This window comes from Panthera uncia, chromosome A2 (genome assembly GCF_023721935.1).
Source record: "Panthera uncia isolate 11264 chromosome A2, Puncia_PCG_1.0, whole genome shotgun sequence".
Classification (NCBI taxonomy): Eukaryota; Metazoa; Chordata; class Mammalia; order Carnivora; family Felidae; genus Panthera; species Panthera uncia.
This window is the reverse complement of record NC_064816.1, coordinates 156,499,658-156,520,203: the sequence shown is the minus strand read 5'-3', so window position 1 is coordinate 156,520,203 and position 20,546 is coordinate 156,499,658. Positions and strand designations below refer to the sequence as shown.

The following is a 20,546-nucleotide window of genomic DNA, read 5'->3' as shown; positions in this document are numbered from 1 at the left end:
GCCCCCCCCCCCCCCCCCCCAAAGCGCCAGATCGCCAAATCTCTCCAAATCCCGCAGGCCCTGGGGCAAGCAGGAGGCTTAGCAGGCCTGTTAAGCACCTGGCTACTGAAATAAACAACATGGCCCAGGCCTACCTGGCCAGGTACCCCTCCCTCCACTCTCATCTCAGGCTCCCTCCTGCCCTGTTGGTCTCTGGCCCTCGGTATTACCATGGCAGGCCCTAGGGTCCGGGCAGAGGCGTTGCTGGCTGAGTGGTGCAATGCACAGGTCTGGGTCCCCAGCCCATGGCCTCCCAGTCTCCGGGTCCAAACAGAGGCGATGGCGGTGCTGCTCCGAAGCCAGCAAGGGGGCCAAGGTCGGGGAGAGGCCAGCTGGGTGCTGAGACCGGTGCTCCTCTAGGGCAGTCCTGGAGGCGGGGGCCAGCACACCAGGGGGCAGGCAAGGCCCACAGGGTGACCACTCGGACCACCCGCTCAGAGGCAGAAGACCTAGAAAGGGCAGCAAGTGGGCACCCTTCCCAGTGACCCTCCCTGAGACCACAAGCCCCAGTAGAGGGGGAGGGAGGAGACCCAGTTATGACCAGGAAGGGCTGGAAACAGGAAAGGCTGCAGGAGGTTGCCGGGAGGGTCAGGGGAGGGTGACCAAACATCCCGGTTTGTCTGGGACTGTCCTGGTCCCAGATCCAGGAAACCTTCCAATCCTGGGCAAATGGGGACAGTGGGTCTCTCCAGGGCAGCGTTACCTTGACAGCCCTGGCTGGTGCACTTCAGCTCCCCATGCCGGCATTCACTGTGGGAGGGGGTGGGAGGGGTAAGACTGGGGAGACCAGACTCAGTCCAGAGAGGTGGTTGGTGGGGCTCACGGAGGGGTGGCCTGAGCTCTGGGCTCATTTGGAGCAGGATGAGGTTGGGGTTGGGTCCAGGCCAGGGTAATTTCCCTGTGGGGCCACCTGCCTCCCCATTCCCTGGCCCCAGCCCTCTGACGCTGCCTCCCGGCCCCCTTAACTCACCACTCTTTGCAGCCCAGCTGCAGGCGGTCCCCGGGAGCCAGAGTCACCCTGGCTCCTTCTCCTGTGATGTGTAGGCAGCTACACTGCTCTGGGGGAATGCAGCCCCCAGCCTGCTCCAGCAGCCCCTGCGCAGAAGGGGACACAGGGACAGAGCTGTGTGGCAGCCATCTCTGTCCCCGAGTGCCAGTAGTGTGAGTGCTCACAGCAGGGGCACGTGCATGTTGCCGAGCAAATGGATGGGCACACGGGCACGAGGCAGAAGGTGAGGGACCCTTAAGAGGCGTTGTGGGGAGGGGTGTCACCACAGGCATCGCAGAGAGAAGGAAGGTAGGAGTGTGGGCCAAGACCCGCTTCTCCTGGGGCATCTCCTCTGGCTCCACCCCTCACCTCAGGGCAGTAGCAGCCAGGCTGGCAGGGTGGCAGGTCCTGGCAGAGCCGACGGCTCAGGTGCGTGGCACAGAGCCCGGCACAGGGGGAGCCACAGGCCTGGAACTCAAAGGGAGGTGTGCAACTGTCCTCTGGGGGGGAACAGAGGCCAGCAGGATGGTGGGGGGGCAGCCCAGAGACACCCTCCACCTGCCCCCGCCCCAAGCCTGGAGCACACAGTGCATGGTCCCATCAAGGACCCTCGGGGCCTCCTCGTAAGAGTGTAAGCCTGGCCCCAGGCTGCCGGTAAGGACTGACCAGCGCTGCCCCGTCTAGCGCCCACTCGGCCCCTGTGGCTGTCTCTAGGGAAGGGTCATGATGGTCGGGGCTTGGAGAGCCAGGTAGCTGCACGGAGGATAGGGCCTGCGGGGAGGAAGGGGCCTGGCAGGTGCTCCAGAGGTTGGCAGATGGGAGCCAGGGGGGGCAGAGATGGAGAGGGTGGCCACAACGAGAGGTGGGCCAGACCTTCTGGGCCTGGGAGCGGCCGCAAGTGGACAAGGCCTGCAGCTACAAAGTGGGGAGATCGCAGTGGAGCGGGGAGGGGTGGGACGTGAGGCATGGGGGTCACGGGGCCACTGAGAGCGGGAGTCAGGGCGGGCACGGGCAGGGCTCGGCTCTCCGGCCTCCGGCTCCGGGGTTCTCACCAGAGCAGTTGCCGAGGGGGCAAGGCCGGAAGTGGCCGTCCAGTCGTGTGCAGGGGGGCCCCGCCTCCGTCCCCGCCCCTCCGGGCGCTGGTCCCTGGTGCCGATAGCGCTGCTGCACCAGCACCCGACAGGAGCATCGCGTCCAGCTGCTCCAGCGGCTCCACACACACTCCTCTGGGGACCAAGGTGGGGGGATGCCAGCCAGGCCTCTCCAGCTTCTCTCCTCCCTCCCCGCCCCTCCCCTGCCCTCTACTCTCATCCCAGCCCTGGCCAACGCCCTGCGCAGGAAAAGGGCAAGAGGGAGCCAAGAATTCACACAAGTCCTAATTCGCTGTGTTCCCTGTCACCCAGCAGCAAGGGTCACATCCCAAAGGGCTCAGAGGAAAAGATGGCGGGAAAGGGAAAGAAACGAGATCAAATATCAGGGGGATAGATGGATATCTCAGGTGGGGGCGGGGGGGGGGGGAATCTGGGGTTTGGGAAAACGTGCTACTCCCTGTATTTTTCCTGTGCACACTCACCCAGGCAGGGCCCCGGGTAGCAGGCCCGGGTGTCCAGGTGCAGGAAGGTGCTGTTGCAGGTGGGGTCGGCTCTGGCCAGCGGGCAGGGGCAGGACCCAGAGCGGGAGGCCAGGCCGGGGCCGCAGCTGCGGGAACAGGGCCCCCAGGGGCCCCAGGAGCAGGCGTCCAGCAGCCCCAGGCAAGGCTGCCGTCCACAGCTCTGGGTCTGGGTACCAGGGCCCAGGCAGGGGGCGCCGCTGCGGTGAGGGGCCGAGGCCACGCAGTCCCGGGTGCGAACCTGGTTTCCACCTCCACAGGAGACGGGGCATTCAGACCAAGGGGACCACAGCGTCCAAGCCCTGGGTACTGTGGGAGGGCACAAGTAAGGTCAGAGAAGGTCCCGATGGCTGGTCGGGACCTCCGTGGCACAGGGGGTGGCGGCTGGAAGTAGGGGTGGGAGGGAAATATGAGACACGCGGCAAACAGAGGTGGGGGGAGGTGGGAGCGGGACATAAACTCCAGACCTGCACACTCGATGTCTTCACATATGATGCCCTCCGGGGTGCAGGAGCTGAAGGGAGGAGACCAGATTCAGGGACGCTGCCATCCGCCCCCGTCCCCGCTCCACCCCTGCCTCTGCCCAGACTTACCACTGCTGGCACTCCCCCTGCAGCCAGCTGTCCCCCAAGGTGTGGAGGCGGGCACCGTGCAGGCACAGGGGTGGGCATGGGGGCTGAGGGCAGGGCCGGCTCTGGGACTGCTCCTCCCGGCACTCTGGAGCCCATGAGCCAGGCGTGGAGGACCTTTGTGGGGCCCGGGGCACAGAAGGTGAGTGATGGCCCAGGGCCCTTCATCGCTCCTCCACCTCCTGGTGGGACACCAGATGGGAAAGCCTGGGGTGGGCGTGGAGGTGGCTAAAGAAAGGCAAGGATGACCAGGGACAAAGGTGGGGCCAGGGCACAGAGTGGGCATGCCCCTGGGGGGCAGGATCCAGGAGCTCTGCATCAGAGAGGGAAACTGCATCCAGGCATGGCAGACCGGGGTTGGGGGAGGTGACACTAGCCTGGCCCAGCCCCATACACACCGGAAGCGGCTCTGCTGCCCTCCAGGCCCACACGAGTGGCTGCAGGGACTCCAGGCTGACCAGCGGCTCCAGGCACAGTGGGCAGGCGGTGGGCAGGGCTGAGCCGTGCAGGAAAGCCGCCCGGCCCGGCAGGTGCAGGTGCGGCAGGCTTCCCGGTGCTGGCTCCCTGGGGCCCAGCTGTGGCCCTGGGCATCCGTACACTCGCAGTGCCCGATCGGCACACAGCCTCCGTCCTGCTCCAGGAAGCCTGCGGGGAGGCAGCCCTCCAGAGCTGTGCAGGCACCCGGGGTCCCACCTGCCTTCCCACCGAGTCACTGTGACGTGCCCAGGGGCCAGGGCAGCACCCACCCTCGGAGCAGCGGCAGCCCGGCTGGCAGGCCTGGCCGTCCTGACACACGACCCCCTCCTGGAGGTCTGAGCAGCGGCGGGGGCAGCGGTTGGCACAGCTGACCATCTCCATGCCCGCTGGGCAGCCCTGCTCTGAGCACATGGGGAGGACCAGAGTCAAGAGGGCCCTGAGCACCAGCAACCCTCTTCCTGCCTGCCTGGGAACCACTCCTACCTCCACGAAGCTGTACTCCCATCCTTCTCCCCATGTTGGTGCCCATAGAAACATGGGGCCTTGGGGAGGCCCTGGAATGGGGACATTCTGAGTGACAGGGAGTTCCTCTCACCTACCTGGGGGTTCCCGGCACCTAGCCTGGCACCCAATAAATGTCGTCGAGCTGGACTAAATTTGTGCATCTAAGAAGCCAACATGCTCACCTATGTGGCTGCTTTGTGTTCACCTGGAGGGGATCGGTGGGGGGGGGGGGTGTCCTAATAGCATTGGAAGGCCCTAGAGGGACCAAGGTCCATAGGGTCGGTGAGCTCAGAAGGAGCTGAAGCTGGGAGGAGCCTGTCTGGCTCAGCCCAATCCCAGGTGCAGGTGCACTCACGACCGTAACCCTCAAATCCTCCGAAAACCTTGAGGGGGCTGGGTGATTCTCCAGGAACAGGAGGGTGGACAAGATGGCGAGAATGAGTTCTAGTGCAGCTGGGGACGGGCAGCTCACCCTGGGCAGGTCCTCACCCAGAGCCCAGATCCCACCGTCCACCCCCCGCGGGCCTCAGGGTTTTCTCAGCTGGCCAGTGAGCGTCTCCGTCACAACGTGTCTCGAGAACGCAATTAGAGGTGGGGGTGGGAAGAGCTGTGCGGGATGTCCCCACCGCTATACCACAGGGCCCGGGATTGCAGAGCCGCACGTGGTGCCTCTCCCCCACGCAGGGGGCACCCCCGTTCTTGGGCGGGGGGCTCGAGCAGCTGCGGCTCCTCAGGGACCGGCCCCCCCCACAGCTCCGGTCACACCAGGACCAGGGGCTCCAGCGTGACCAGCCTCCAGGCACTGCGTGGAAAAGAGAAGGGCCAGGTGAGGGATGTGGCTCAGACAGCGGGGGCCCCCCACGCACCAGGCACCTGGGGCAGGGTCATGCGCGGAGATGGAAGCGCCACAGGGGCACATGATGCCAGGGAAGGGCGCGTCCTGGTCCTCGGCGGCCGGCCTCACCTGGACAAGCCCGCAGGTTGCAGAAGCGGTGCTCCTGGTAAGCAGTGAGGATGTCAGGGCACCAGTGCCCGCCGGGCCCTGGGGGGTGGTACGCCCGCAGCCGGCGCTGCTGGCCCACCCCGCAGCTTCGGGAGCAAGGTTCCCACGGGGCCCAGGCCGTCCAGGAACAGTTCCCGGCCACGCAGCCAGGGCTGGGGCACAGGGGCAGCTCTGCGGGCCAGGACAGGACCAGACAAAGCTGAGCTGGAGCCTGCCCCGCTCCGCTCGAGGGCAGACCTCCTCGTCTGCCAGGGCCAGCCGTGACCTCATCCAGACCTTTGGGCTCCTGTTTCGGATCTAACACTGGCTGTTGTGGGGCTTTGGCAACTACGCCCCAGACTCACAGACTCACAGGGTACTGAGGGATTTGGATGGGAATTTCGGGGGGACTGTTCAGTACACACACAAGTGAGGGTTTTCTTGGGTGCTGGCGGTGGCTCCCCAACAGTTGCCGGGCTGACACAAAGCACCCAAGGTCCAGAGTCACACACAGGTTCGATTAGGTGTCAGGGTGAGAGCTCGGGATTTGCTTCAGGGGTATTAGATGTTTCGGGCTGGATGTGGGACAAGGGCTGGGAGCCAGAATGAGCTGTTTGAGGGAGGATGCTGGGATTAGACAGGATGGCCGTGGTTTGGACATAGGTCAGGGTCAGAGGTCAAGACTGGAAGGCGCACCTGTGCAGGAGGGCAGGTTGCAAGGGCGCTCCTGTGAAGTGTCCCCCCCAGTGCAGTTTGCCAGGCAGAGGCGAGCGCGGCCACGCCAAGCAGGGTGAGCGGGGTCTGTGCAGGTGCGAGAACACGGGGACCACGGAGACCATGGGCCCCAGCCGCCTGAGGGGAGAAGGGGGAGGGGCATCTCCTGACGAGTCAACCCTGGGCTCCAGGCCTCCCAGGAAGCAGGGCTGGGAAGGGAGGAGGCCCTGGGCTTGTTCTTCCCAAAGGGAGGCCATGTGCAAGGGTGCAGGCAGTCTGGGGCCGGGACCCAAGGAGTCTGGCTACCTGGAAGGCTGGTCACTGGCTCCACCGTGGACCCTTCAGCTCCTGTGCCAAAGAAGAATCCTGCTCAGTGTTTCTGAGCCTGCACCGCACCAGGACCAAACCTGAGGCTGGTGGCCACGTTCCAAACCCATTGCTATCTGGTTCAGCCCCTCGTCAGCTTGGTCTCCCACTGACCCTCTGGGCCCCAAGCACAGTACTTCCTCATAGCAGCAAGGCCTTGGCTCAAGCCGCTCCTGCTACCTGGCATTCCTTCCCCTCCAATGATTGTCAAGGTCCTCTCCCTCCTCAAACCCCACATGCTGCCTCCCCAGGAAGCCCTCCTACACCGACCCTCCAGGAGAATTCTCAACCTCCCCAATCTTCCATAGCATGTGCGCCCTCCTACAGGGCTCACCACATGCTGAAATGGGTTATCTGAGCCCCTGGATTCCAAGGTCAGAGTCCTCACTATCCCCCTAACACACACAGCGTGGTGCATTTGGCAAGAGCTCCAGAAACGTTGTTACACCGGAATCGAAAAAACACATAGAGCTAGCAGGCAAGGAAGAGAGATCCAGAGACAGCAACTCGGATGGGCAGAGACAGGAAAGGACAACGGAAGGGCTGAGGTGTATTTGGCCAGACTCTCCCTTCCCACTTCCCTCACCTGGGCAGTCTGGGCTGGGGCAGTACTTGAGCTCCTGGCGGGTCCCTCGGCAGCCCTGGCTGCCCGGGGCGAGTGAGGCCTGCACACACTGGCGGCTGCGGGTGCGGGTGCCCAGCCCACCACAGGAGCGGGAACACGGGCCCCATGGCCCCCAGGGACTGAAGCCATCAGCGGCCTTAGAGCAGTTGCCCACTGAACAAGACAGCCTCCCATGCACACAAGAGCTGGGGAAACAGCATGGGGGTGAGGGGCTGGGCAGGATAGACCCTGAGAGAAAGGGGTGTTGACAAGCGTCTCCATCCCAAAGAACAGGAGACACAGCCAAGGTTACCCAGGCCAGGCAGGGCCAGGGCAGCCAATGCCTCCCCCTCCCTTGACTCCAAATCTCTCCCCCACTCTCACCGTCCCCCTCACCAGTTGCTACAGCCTGTACGGAGGGTCTGGCCTGAGCCCAGCTCATCTCCAGGCCCAAGGGGCTGACCGCCCTCTCCCAAAATGGGTGAGTGAGCCCCCGGGTCAGTGCCGGCAGCCCCCAGCTCCTGCAGCAGCAAGGCGGTCAGCACACAGGGGCACTCCTGGCGGGTGGGAGGGAGGAGAAAAGGCAATTGCACAGGTCAGGTGCCAGCCCTCTGCACCTCCTTGGGCGAGGGGGTGGGGGGAGGACATGTGAGGTTTCAGGGGGGCTCTGGGCACCAGAAGAGCATTCCCTGGAGCAAGGGGAGCCATTTCCCTGAGTCAGGGGTGTGAACCTGAGAGCCTAGTGGCCTCTGAGCTAGACCTGTAACGGCCAGGAGCTTTCCTGCATACAGATCTCAGCTGGGACACAGGCAGGACCAGAGGAGGCCCCCAGGGGGCAGGACTTGGAGGGAGCACTCAGGCGGAAAGGGCCTCAGCCAGGAATCAGACGCCTGATCCCTAGCTTTGCCAATAACTGCATGACTCAGTGTGTCCCTTTCCCTCCCTGGGGCCCCCTCAGTGTCATCAGCTCTAAGTCAAGCAAATGGGACCAGGTGGCTGCTCAGGCCTTTCTGAGTATGGCTGGAACTCTGGCCGGGGGAAGCCCCTGGACGCCGGCTTCACGATTAGGTAGGATTAAAGACTGGGAAGGAAATCCCCATGTGCCCATAGAGCTTGGCAGAGCAGAGCTGACACTGGCCTGCTGTCCAGACCCCACAGTGGGAGATGAGGAGTCTGGGGCCAGGCAGAGTGGAGGTTGGGTATGCTTCCCCACAGGCGTCTGGCAGGGAAAGGGGGACCGTGAGGACCCACGATTGCCTGTCCCAGCCTGCATGGCATGGGGAGCCACTGCCCTTGGCTGCCAGCTGCTGGGCGGCAAGAAGCCAGAGGGGGCACCTGGCCACACCTCAGTCCTGGGTGTCTCCGTGCTGGAGTTGAGAGCCAGGAACAGCGGCTGCTGAAGAGCAGGAGTCCAGACAAGCTCCCCACTCCAGGGACCCAGCGACATCCAGAGCCTGCACGGCCTCAGCTATCTGCTCTGGGAGCTCGGCCCCTGCCTGACTCACACAGTCTCACAGGACCTTGCTTGCCTGGGGTCACGTGAGGAAGCAGGGAGCTGTCCAGAGGCCACAGAGTCTGCAGAGGTGAGCAGCTGCAGGGGAGGGGGAGGAAAGGTAGGGGAGGGGGAGGAAAGGCAGGGGAGGGGGAGGAAAGGCAGGGGAGGGGAAGGGAGGGGAGGGTCTTGGGCTCCTGGCTGAGTGGGTTCTGACCTGGACACAGGACAGGTGGTGCTGGAAGGTGCCTTCGGGGCAGTGGCAGCCTTCTTCACAGCCGGTGGAGAAGCACCCCACCTGGCGAGTGACGTGGGCACAGGAGAAGGGACACCCCTCGCCGGGCCGGCATTCCCGGTACAAACGTCCAGCCGGGCAGCCGGCCTCTGGGACAACACTCGTGTCAGTGCCCAGCTCTGGCCTGCACTGCCCTCAATGGCTACTTCCGTGCTCACCCCGCGGCCTGCTTACTCACCCCAGTACCCACCTTCCCACAGCTCCCCAGTTGTGCAGACAATACCTTCCCTGGGTTGTGCCCCTCAGGGCCAATGTCACACCCTCCCACAGGCTCCCCTCCCTGAATCTGGCTACTTCCTCCTCCACATGCCCATCACTGGCCCCGGGAAAGGGCAGTGTAGGGGGATGGGACGGAAGAGGTCAAAGGCACCTATGAGTCAGCATCAGAGGCCAACATGGGAACCCGTCAAGGGCAGACCCCGGCCGGGGCTCACCTCTGCAGACCTGGGTGCGGCAGGTGCGGCTCTGGCGGGCAGGCCCAGGGCAGGGGGGCCGGGCGCACCTCCGGGAGCGGAGCTGCTCCCCTCCCCCGCAAGAAACACTGCAGTCCTCCCAGGGGCCCCAGGAGCCCCACACCCCAGGCCCAGGGCAGCCGGGCACCTCCTGGCACTGCAGGACGCCCTCCATACAGGTGCTGGGGACAAGGGAGGGGGCTTCAGAAGACAGCACCCTGGCCAACTCCCACAAGAGCCCCCACTGCCCGGCTCTGCAGCCCACCCCCTCCCGGCTCCTCTTGACTCACCAGTTGTCACAGGGCCCGGTCACCATCTCTCCGGGTTCCAGGCTCTCCCAGGAGCTGAGCCCAGAGCCTGCTGACCGGCTCTGGTTCTCGGGGATCCCTGAGGGCACGGGTCGGGGTGGGACCCCAGACAGCTCAGCGGGCCCCGCACCCTCAACCCTTCCTCCTATCCCACTGCCTTCTACCTCCCTCCCTATCAGCCTACACCCCACGGGTGCCCCAGATCCTGGGCCTGGGAGGTGGAAGCCCCAGCCTGGAGCAGGGATGTGGGGGGATGCATGAGACACTAACGCCTGGAGCAACATCCTGCAGCCCAGGCTGGGCTCCGGAGCCAGACAGGCAGAGGCCAGGCCGGCGGGCACCGCGGTGCTCGGGAGAAATGGGGAGAACACGGAGGGAAGCACTGACCCATGGCTCCAGGCTGGTACTGGCAGCGGCAGAGGGCAGGAGGCACACAGAGGCCGTCCTGGAACAGCCGGCCAGGGGGGCACCCGCAGCTGGGCTGGCAGCCCGTCGAGCCCGGCTGGCACGCACTCCCGGGAGACAGGTCCTGACAGGAGCGGGGACAGGGCCGCCCACAGGGGAGAAGACCCTGGCCACCCCCACACTCTGTGGCGGGAAGGAAGCAGAGAGGGCAGACGCTGAGCAGGGGCCCATCCTGCAGGATCCCAGGACTCAGGGGGAAAGCCCTCCTGCCTCACCACCCCCAGCCGCCTGACTTTCCACCTTGTCCCAGGACCACAAGGTGAGGGATCTAAATGCTGCCTCTCAAAGAAAGTGACATGCACGCGTATACTGGGGACAAAGGCCAGAGCCCGTGTCTCCCAAGCCTTCCAAGGGACCCTCCCCGACCTCTACAGAAGCCCTTACCTGTGCATTTTGTGGAATTGTCCTGGCAGGGGCGACTCTGCCTGTGGCCCCCAGGGCAGGGCCTGCCTCCCTCAGGGGTGGGGGGCCAGATACACACCCGGCTCCGATGGGACTGCCCCAGGCACGCGTCACAGGAAGACCACAGTCCCCATGGGCTCCAGGCTCCGTCCACTGTGCCGGGAAGACAGCATCAACTGCCCTAGGAGGCCTAGGAGGTGCCCGGCCTATTGAGATTTGAGCAGACAAGTGGGGGCATCTCACCTGGGCACTCGGGCGAGCTGGGGCAGGTCTCCTTCTGATGCTGGGCCCCTGCCTCCCCTGCTTCCCCGGGACACGGGGTGCCCCCGTGCTGAGGGGCGGGGCAAGCGCATGCCCTGGAGCGGGTCCTCGTCTGGCCCCTGCAGGGCTGGGAGCACGCCGTCCACTCCGACCATGGGCACCAGCCACCATGCACTGCGGCAGGGGACAATGGAAGGGCACTGGGGCACAGACATCCCTTCCCCAGTCCCAGCCCTCGCTGTGACCCTGGCCGCTTCTCCTCACCTCCCCCTGAGCTGGGACATACGTACCTGGGCAAGGCAGGTCTGTGCAGCTCAGCCTCCCCTCTGAACAGGTGCTGGGCAGGGCATGCAGGCACAGGAAGGGGGACAGCAGCTCAGCCCTGCCTGTGCTCTCCACATGCACCCCTCCTAGGCTGCCTCTTCCCTTCCCCTCACCGCTACGCCCTCCTTTCCCTTCAGGCTCTCGGATGCCCCTTTGCCATTCTCCAGAGCATCTAGACCCTTCTCCCTGTCCCATTCAGGGACCTCTCGGGTGTCCTGCGGGCTCCCTGCAAGTCGCTGACCAGTGTGTCCTACTGGGGTGTGACCACAGGCAGTGTGCGGCTAACGGGGGCCGGCCAGCGAGGAGGAACATCATACCTATCACCCCGCCCTCCCCTCAGAGCACACACCCAGCCTTCCACGTCTTCCAGAGAGCAGATGCACAGAGCTGGCTGCCTCGGTCTCCCCACCCGTCAGACCAGAGTTTCAGAGTGCCTGCCCGCATCTCCTCGGGGATTGTGGGAGTCTAACCTAGAGCAGCTGAGACCCGGGAGAGCTCAGGCGCACCCCACCCTCAGCCTTGCACCTGCTTTCTGCCCACATGGCCGCCTCACCAGTAGTTGCAGCCATCAGGCCTCAGCAGCCGAGCTCCTGGGCGGTGCCGCTCCCCGCTCAGCAGGTCCAGGCAGCCACAGTGGCTGGGCTGCACGCAGAAGTCCCCGTCGGCACTCAGCACCTGGCCTGGAGGGCAGTAACAGCCGGGCTGGCAGTGCCACACGCAGTGCTGGGGAGCAACAAGTGGGGGGGGGGGTCTGGTCAGCAGAAAACAGTGCTGAAGGGGCAGGGAGGGGAAAGATGAGGCAAAGGAGGGGGCTGAGGGGTGTGCAGAGGCAGAAGGTGTGGTTCTCCAGTTCGCAGTCGTCATCATGTTCTAAACACGGTTTCTGGGGCGCCTGGGGGGCTCAGTCAGTTAAGCGTCCGACTTCGGCTCAGGTCACGATCTCACAGTTCGTGGGTTCGAGCCCTGCATCGGGCTCTCTGCTGCCAGCACAGAACCTGGATCCTGCTTCGGATCCTCTGTCCCCCACGCCCCCCATCCCCCGCCCCTTCCCTGCTTGCCCTCTCTCTCTTCCTCTCTCAAAAATAAACATTAAAAAAATTTTTATATATAAAATAAAACACTTTCGATCGTGTCCCCTCCCCAGGTGAGGAGAGCCCACGAAGGGCTTCCCTGGGTGGGAGTGTCCTCCAAATGTGAATCTTGTGGAGGGTTCCATGGGGGACCTGGTTAGTGCCTGGGAACCGAGGCATCTCTCAGAACGCAGGGAGCAGGGCAATGGAAAGGTGGCGTGGGGCGGGGGGTGGGGGGGGGAGGGGTCATTTGGGAAGGAGGTGGGGTCCCCTGGGGAAGCTGGGAGCCAGGCACTTGTCCTCCTTCCTCCCTGCTCACCCTGTGCAGCTCCTGCCTGACCCTCTCAGACAGGGCCCTGCACAGGGCCCCAAGGCTGTCCCTTCGGCATCCTTGATTCAGGCCAGCTTCCGCGCCACACTGCTGCAGCCTCCGTGGGTCAGAGACCCTGTCTGCGCCTGCCTCTGTCCCTCTCCATGGTCCTGGACAGGCATTCCATGAAGGCTCACACACAAGCACATGTACACTCAGAATCAGGGTGTATGCGCCAAAAGGCTCACGGTGTTTGAGATGATGTAATGGAATGATCTCCCCTCCCTCTGTGTTTATGGAATCTTTGTAATAAAATGTTTAAATTGAGAAAGGCTTGATGGGCTGCTGGGTGAGGTTCACTCCTGAGACGGTCTCTGGAACAAAGGGGAGCCAGTCTGATGGGCACTGACCCCATCCCTCCTCACCAGTGCCAGGCCCAAAGAGGTCATGACCCAAAGCCGCACCCTGCCCTCCTCCAAAGTGACGCTTGGGGCCAGAGGTCAGGCAGGCATTCCGAGGGAGCCAGACTCACCACGAGATCGTCACAGGAGCGAGGACAGGGAGGGCCACAGGGGCTGTACTCAGCCCCTTGAATGGTGGTGCAGTTGGTCACTGGGGAAGGGGACAGGGTGGGTTGAGAGCCATGTGGGTGCCTCCCACCCCAGCCCATCTCTCCATAGTGTTCCCTGACCCCTGTGCCCCGTTCCTGGCAGGTACCTGGGCATGGCAGGGCCTGGCAAGCCTCTCCCTGGGCCCGAGGCCCCTCGCAGTAATCCCCCAGGCCCTGGGGTGGGGGCTGGTCACAGGCTCGCATCCGGCTCCGCAGGCCCCCCCCACAGCTCCGGCTACAGCTGGACCAGGGCCCCCAAGGACCCCAGCCCCCAGCTCCTGGGATGACAGCAAAAGGGCAGCTGGGGGAGGGGCCGGCCAAGGCTGGGGGCCAGCTGGCGCAAGGCAGCAGGTATCCACAGGGCATGGAGGGCACCATCCTGGCACCGCAGGACTCACGGTCACATGCTGCCAGGAGGCAGGGCTCTTCCTCAGCATCGGAGCCTGGGCAAAGAGGTGTAGGCAAGGTCAGTGGGGACGGCAGCCCCAGGATGGATGGTTCCGCGGTGGGGGGCCTGGTGCAGAAACGGTGCCGATGGCGTCGGGCAGGGCCACAGGAGGCCGAGCACTCACTCCACGGGGTCCAGGGGGACCACGCGGGCTGACCTGGGGTACAGACGAGGGAAAGGCCGAGAGAGAGAAGATGAAGTGAGCACAGGCTGGAGGCACTGGCCTGGGCAGAGCACCCCTTCTCCCTTCCCCCGACTCTGCCCCTGGTGGGGAGCAAGCAGGGGGCACAGTCAGGTGCGAGGCCCCTTCCTCACCCTCCTCACAGGGCCAGGAGGTGCAGTTGGTGATGAGCCCAGAAACACAGGAGCTGGAAGAAAACAGCAGAAGTTCGGAGGCTCTGTCACAGGCTGAAATGTATTCCCCCAAATTCACACGTTGAAGCCCTAACCCCCAGTATTCAGAATGTGACCTGATTTGGAAACGATGTCTTTATAGAGATGAGCAAGTCACAGTGAGGGCACTACGGTCCAATATGACTGGTGTCTTTATTTATTTACTTGTTTATTTATTTATGTTCATTTATTTTTGAGAGACAGAGCATGAGCAGGGGAGGGGCAAAGAGAGAGGGAGACACAGAATCCAAAGCAGGCTCCAGGCTCCCAGCTGTCAGCCCAGAGCCCAGCACGGGGCTTGAACCCATGAACCATGAGATCACGACCTGAGCAGGTTGCAGGAAGGCAGCTACAAGCCAAGGGACGCCAAGGCTCGCCAGCCACCACAGAAGAGAAGGTTCTGGAATGGATTCTCCCTCCCGGCCCTCAGGAGGAACCACCCTGCTGACTCCTTGCTCTTAGATTTCTAGTTTCCTGAACTGTCAGAAGACAAGCCCCGGGTCTGCTGTGTGGTTGTTGCAGCCTCAGCAGATGGAGACGGATGGGAAGAGAAAGGTTGTTGCTGACCGGCTGTGCCTGTGGGCCCAGGGGGATGGCCCACTGGAGGCCATCATCCCCAGCACTGAGGAGGGACAGCAGGGTGCCCCCGGGTCACGGGACCATCGGGTGGGGTGGGGGTCTTACCAGTTCTCACACGGACGAAGCACCACGCTGCCCGGGGGATAAAGGCGCCCCCCATGGGCACAGGGGCAGTCCTGGGAGGGCACACACACGTTGTTCTGGAATCAAAAACCATCATCTTCTGGATTCCAGGTGGGTCTGGCCCGGCCCGCTCCCCGCAGTCAGAACCCAGCACCCCTCAGGCTCCCATCCTCCAATGCCACCCAGCCTCCTTCCACAAACACCTCTGTCACCACCCTGTGGAAAACCCGCGCCAGCAGTTACAGGAGCCGTGGGGGAGGGGCATGGACCCCCCCCCCCAATCTCTGGGAGGAAAAAGACCATCTCCAATTGCAGGACATGAGACCCAACTGTCAAATGCCCATGAAATCAGCTAACAAAATACGAAACACGTGATCCGTATAGCAACGATGTTTTTTAAAAAAAAAAACAACAACTCTACGTTTTCATCAAAAAAATTAAAACCGATGAAATCATGCATACAGGAAGTTTGGAAATTATGCATACAGGAAGTTTGGACAAAAGTTGCTAATGCTTCAAATTAAAAACAAAAACAAAAACAAACAAAAAAACCAAAACTGCCACCCATCAGTACACGATTCAAAGTCAAATGTAGTGAGGTGTGGGCCAGGCCCTGGGAGGCCCTTTCACCATTTCAGAGACCCTGATGAACAGACACATTATTACCCCAACTTGACAAATGAAGAAACGGAGGCACGGGAGCACGCATCCTAAGGTCACAGGGCTGCTAGAAGAAGAGTCTGATTTGAACTCAGACCCCGCTGGACTCTGGCCCCTTAACCACACCCCACATTCCGGCAATTTATCCCTGTAAACCCTCCCCACCACCCCACAAGCTTCTGTCCAAATTCCACTGCGCCCGCCTCACTTCCCTGCCTTCCAACAGCAGTGCCGCCTCCAGCTCTCCACCCCCTGCAATCTCTGACAGTCAAATCAGGATCACCTCCTCCGGGAAGCCCGCTGTCACTGACCCAGTCTCCGCCAGTCTGCATTTTGAGCTCCACAGTATGCAAAGCTCACTTCCTGTGTAAGGATGGTTCTACCTCCATTCTAGGCACTCTGGGCCTGGTTTCCCCAGACCAGAGGCTTCATGAGGGCGGACTTTACTTTCTCCCCATGGTGGAGCCCCCATCGCAAGACTAAGCATGCAACAGGTGCTCAATAAATGACTAATGATAACATAAGACAACAGAGCACTCAAGGAGGCATGAATCACAAAGACCTCGTAGACCTATCACCATTTCACAAATGGGAAAAGAGAGGTCCAGGGAAGCATGACCGTGTCTCACCCAGGGTCACCTGCTGGCTGCTGGCAGAGCTGAGCCATGACCCCTGAGTTCAGTGCTTTTTCCTCAACTCTCAAGCCCCATACCCTTGGTTCTCCCCTGCCCAGGTTGCTGGGAGGTCAGGTCAGGGAAGACACTCACCAGCAGGAACGTCCCAGGTGGACAGTAACAGCCAGGGTGGCAGGTCTGGTCAGCCCCTTGCAGGACACTGAGCTCTGCACACGAGGCAGGGCCCTGGGCACAGTCCAGCCACCGCTGGCCCCCGGGACACACGCCAGGCACCGGCCCTGGGGTCACAGAAATTGATAACCAGCCCAGGCACAGTAAACTCTTTCCCGGGCTCCTAACCCAGGAGAGGCATCGGCTCTAGATGTGGCCAGGGAGGTCACAGGCTGCATGGCAGCTCAGGGAGAGGGGTTCTTGGGGTGACAGGGAGGGGCTGACAGGGCCCTGGGTTGGGGGGGATGACTACTGGGGGTACGGGAGCAGTGGAGGAGGTGGGGACAGCCCTCACCTGCACAGGGCTGCAGACCACAGGTGGAGAAGTCCACAAGGCTGTGCGGGCCACTGCCTCGGGTGCGGTTCCGGTAGCCACCGCCGCAGGGCACGGAGCACGGAGACCAGGGGCCCCACTCCCCACGAGGACCTGGAGTGGCAGCCCAGGTCACTGCGGGCCCTACCTCCCACACCCACCACAGCCCTCTCCTCCACCCAGACCCCTTCCTTCTCGAACCTACAGGATCACAACCCATCTCAGGAGACCTCACTCCTCCCTGGCCTGGAGCAGGGCTGGCCTCCACGGAGGACCCCTCTTAGGGAATGACTCTCAGGGCTCTCTGGGGACATCCTCCTGGCATCTTTTACACTAGGCCCTTGTACCGCTCTTGGGGTCTGGAGGGGGGAGTGAGTGGAGTGTTTCCTGGCTCTTCTTTGGGGGATTCTGAGGACCTCAGTCCCAGCTCTCACCCCGACACGGCCGCAGGCTGCAGAATTCGGCCTCCATATTGGGGCCCTGGCACGCAGCACCCCCGAAGGCAGCTGGGGGTGCGGTGCCCGCCCGGAAGCGCCGCCAAATGCCCACGTTGCAGCTGTGGCTGCAGAGACTCCAGGGGGTCCAGGGGCTCCAACCACAGGCCACTGCCAGGGTGGGTACAGGGAGGGGCACAGCGGGTGTGAAGCCAGGTCAGGTCATCCCTGGTCCCCAACTTCCCTGGGGCACCATCGACATCCCCAGGAGTTGATCTAAAGAGGCCAGCATCCCCTGTGGTCCCTGAGGACCCACCACTGCTGATTCCTGGGCATCGGGGTACCTGGGCAGGGCTCTGAGGTGCACACCATCTCACCGGAGATACAGGTGCTGCAGAGAGAGGACCCATCATGGCCACCGTCAGGCCCCGCCCCTTGGAGCTCTGTGTACCTGCCCCCAGGGGGACACGGCCGGCACACCACCGAGGCCGGGCACAGAAGTTCAAGGCACAGAAGTGAAACTCGCAGAAGGGTCTAGAAAGTAAAGCCCCGTGGCCCCCTCGAGCTTCATGAGGTGACTGAGGATTCTCATCCAGGCCCTTCGGCCTAGCTCCACCCTCCGTGGGCTCCCTGATGCCCCAGGCACTGTGCTGTCCTCTGTCCCACACTTTTATCCAGGAGTCACCTTTACGTGCTTTCCTTTCCGTTTGTATTTATCACACAGTTTGGAAAGGACTTTGAGCAGCTCTACGGGGCCAGGTAGGAGCCATTTCGAAAGAGTACACCCCAGTGTGAGCCTCTTGGAAAGAACAGTGTGCTTTTCTCTCCTTTTGCTTTTCTCCAACAAACGTGTTCAAGTTGCCCCCCCATCCAATATGTGAAAGTCCCAGAAAAAGAATCGAAGAGGGAAAAAGTAAAAGAGAGAAAGAGGTGGGGGAGAGGAAGCACAAAGGGGACTGTAGCAGGGGGGTCGGGGGATGGACAGGGGATAGGGAAGAAAAGGGAAGAGGAACAAGAAGAACAGAGAAAATGAAATGAAATGTAAGAAAAGGAAAGAAAAATGAGAGAAGCACAAGGCAGGGTGGGGCGGGGGTGGGGGTGGGGGCGGGGCGGGGTCACATGTCCCCGCCAGCAGGGCCTGGTGTCAGCTTGGGAGTGTTGGGGGCTTCAAGGTGTTTGAGCAGAAACCCAGTGGATCTCAACATCCAGGAAAGAGAAACAGGGGTGACTGAAAGGGAGGGTAGAAGACCCTCTCCAGCCCCTGCTTCCTTCACAAATCACCTCCCCCACCTTCGCCTCCCTTCCCCCCCCCATCCCCCACTCCAGGCTGGCAGCTTACCAGTTATTGCAGGAGTCCAGCCGAGCCACTGCTCCCGGTGCATAGAGCTGCCCGTGCAGCTGGCAGGGGCACCGACTGCGGGGCAAGCAGCTGGCATTGTGCAGGAAAAGGCCAGGGGGGGCAGGCGCAGCCGGGGGCACAGAAGCTGGTACACTCCACCCCAGGGTCCTGAGCCAGGCACAGCTGAGGGCAGGGGCCCCCGTCCTGGCGGCACTGCTCCGCCGAACGGAACACCATGTCCCCTGGGCACTGGGCTGGATGGGCAGACAGAGAGGGTCTCAGCATGGGCAGGAGGAAAGGGCCAGGGGATGGAGGGGTCAAGGGGAAGCTACATGCCGGTGGTCGTGGTCGGGGAGCAGGACTGAGGAGCCACGGGAAACCCCTCCCACTCCCCCTCCCTTGCAGGCTCGCTCCAGTGTCTGAAAGGTTGCCAGTAAAGATTCATAGCTTTGCCTGACTTTAATACAAATATCCTTGGAAATAGAGCAGGAAGACAGAAGCCACCTGGGCCAGGAGTGGGGGCTCAAAGGAGAAAGGACAGGGAGAATGGGGCCAAGGGCTTCTAAAGAAGGGCTGGCCCTGCTTCTCGAAATTCCTGCAGTGAGTGGTTCTGCCCAGAGGCCAGTCTGACCTCCTCGGCCACATGCCTGGGAAGGAGACCTTGGGCAGGGAGGAGCAAAGACTGGGGACCAGTGCCCGGTCCCCAGGGTATGGGAGCCAGAGGAGGGAGACACAGGAAATCCGGGAGTCTCTTAGCTCAGGGTATGGCCTGACCTGGAGCCAGAGGTCAGTGATGTGAGAAGGTGGGGTGGAGAGAGGTCAAAATCCCCGGGGGGCTGGCTGGACGTGGCTGGGTAGAGAACGGCAAGGGTTAGGGGGAGGTTGGCACCTGTGCAGGGCTGCGTGTTGCAGTCCCTGGTCTGGCTGTGAGGTCCCTGGCACTCGGGCTCCCCAGGGGTGGAGCCGGAGCAGTTGCGCCCACGAATCTGGATGCCCCCATCACAGGGGGCTGAGCAGGTGGACCAGGGAGCCCACAGACCCCAGATGCTTTGCGCTGTCAGGAAGAGCCAAGTTCGTCATCACGGACACCGGCAAAGGTGCGGGTAGGGGGTGGGGTGCAGGAGGGCCACACCTCCAGGACTGTCCCAAAGGTCCCTTCAGGCCCGGCCCACCCTGTGAATCACAGGCTGGGGGTGGAGGAGATTCTTCGGGACAATAGGTTTGCTCTAGCCTCCCTGCCCCAGGTGCCCAAGGGGTCATTCTTCTGCCTTGCTCCTCATCCCACCCTAGTGCCCAGGCCACTCCAGGGACAGAGGGGGCACACCTGGGCACACAGGGGGGCTGCAGGGCTCCTCCTGGGTGGCCTCTCCTGGGCAGGAGGTGTCCCCGGGGCTGGGGCAGAGCCGGGAACGACTGCGCCACCCAGGGTCTCCTCCAAGGGTAAGGCAGCTCCTGGAGCAGGAGGACCAGGGCTCCCAGAGCGTCCAGCCCAGCGTCTCTGGAGGAGAAAAGGACAGGCCTTCTGCACAGGGTTCCTGGCAGAGCTGGGAGGGAGACCGGGTCAGGTCTGAGAAGCCTCTGCCCCTCGAAAGTGGAAGGTAGGACCCCCCCCCCCCCCCAACCTCCAGGCCCAGGCCTCTCTCTCGAAGCACAGCTCCTGTTCAGCCAAGCTCCAGCTCAGGCCACACTCTACCTGTGGGCTCGGCTGGCACCTCATGTCCACCACCCACCCTCACATTTTCCCCCAGATCAACTCATCCAGAGTCTTCTAAACGCCTATCCTTCATTTCTCTTCCATGTTAGAAACCCCAGTCGCCAAAGACACCTGTCGGTGCACCAGCAGCCATTCCTTCCCCTTCCTTCCCTCCTCTGCTATGAGAGCCTGGCCCAGACCCCACAGACCCATGCTCGCACCCCCAACTCCTATTCTCGCCTCTGTCCCATCTGCCTGCAGAGACCTCTGCCGTCACCTGCTCTGCCTGAGGACACCCTGGGCCACGAAAGAGGGAAACAGCCTGGGCTCCCTCATCTGGCATCTGTGTGCTCCTGATTGCCCGCCCCACCCTCACTCACTCGGCCAGCAGGACCAGTGAAGCTCTCTCCTGCTCTCAGGACACCCCGGCCCCCCAAGACCAGCCTGTGCTGGGCATGTGGGAGGGGGGTGCCGCCTGGGCCCCACCCTCTGTCTTGTCCCCGACAAAGCCCCATGCATCATGGGCCCTTCTGGGGCTGCCTCCTGGACCAGAAGGCCGCACTGACTCCATGTGGGTGGCCAGCGGCCCAATCGGTCATGCCCTGTCCCCAGGGTGGGAATTGGGAGGAGGAAGGCAGGCATGAGGGTTGGGGGGTGAGTAGCAGGCCCCCATCCGGGCTCCTGACCTACCTGTCCCGCATTCCACGTGGCAGGCCTGCAGCTCCTGCCTGTTGCCTTCACACGGGGCACCCCCAGAAGCAGCCGGAGGGTTGGAAGGGGACCTGGGGGGGATAGGCAGCCTGGGCACCCGCTCTCCT

The 20,546-nt window shown here is 62.8% G+C and overlaps 1 protein-coding gene across 1 annotated transcript in view; it reads right to left on the bottom strand.

The window, feature by feature from the left end:
• LOC125930496 (SCO-spondin-like) overlaps nucleotides 1-20,546 on the bottom strand; it is a 56,687-nt gene that overhangs the window by 6,687 nt on the left and 29,454 nt on the right. Inside the window, 37 exon segments of the mRNA XM_049642313.1 lie at nucleotides 210-488; nucleotides 743-789; nucleotides 1,010-1,134; nucleotides 1,397-1,527; nucleotides 2,080-2,253; nucleotides 2,601-2,945; nucleotides 3,104-3,150; nucleotides 3,230-3,382; nucleotides 3,664-3,910; nucleotides 4,012-4,143; nucleotides 4,881-5,048; nucleotides 5,211-5,420; nucleotides 5,925-6,080; nucleotides 6,249-6,281; nucleotides 6,886-7,118; nucleotides 7,309-7,469; nucleotides 8,622-8,788; nucleotides 9,134-9,333; nucleotides 9,442-9,538; nucleotides 9,847-10,047; nucleotides 10,309-10,479; nucleotides 10,570-10,761; nucleotides 10,878-10,924; nucleotides 11,465-11,634; nucleotides 12,824-12,903; nucleotides 13,009-13,506; nucleotides 13,665-13,717; nucleotides 14,427-14,521; nucleotides 15,872-16,017; nucleotides 16,245-16,376; nucleotides 16,697-16,867; nucleotides 17,041-17,087; nucleotides 18,036-18,154; nucleotides 18,156-18,289; nucleotides 18,925-19,089; nucleotides 19,360-19,533; nucleotides 20,419-20,510. Of these exon segments, the coding sequence (XP_049498270.1) occupies nucleotides 210-488; nucleotides 743-789; nucleotides 1,010-1,134; nucleotides 1,397-1,527; nucleotides 2,080-2,253; nucleotides 2,601-2,945; nucleotides 3,104-3,150; nucleotides 3,230-3,382; nucleotides 3,664-3,910; nucleotides 4,012-4,143; nucleotides 4,881-5,048; nucleotides 5,211-5,420; nucleotides 5,925-6,080; nucleotides 6,249-6,281; nucleotides 6,886-7,118; nucleotides 7,309-7,469; nucleotides 8,622-8,788; nucleotides 9,134-9,333; nucleotides 9,442-9,538; nucleotides 9,847-10,047; nucleotides 10,309-10,479; nucleotides 10,570-10,761; nucleotides 10,878-10,924; nucleotides 11,465-11,634; nucleotides 12,824-12,903; nucleotides 13,009-13,506; nucleotides 13,665-13,717; nucleotides 14,427-14,521; nucleotides 15,872-16,017; nucleotides 16,245-16,376; nucleotides 16,697-16,867; nucleotides 17,041-17,087; nucleotides 18,036-18,154; nucleotides 18,156-18,289; nucleotides 18,925-19,089; nucleotides 19,360-19,533; nucleotides 20,419-20,510 (5,792 nt within the window).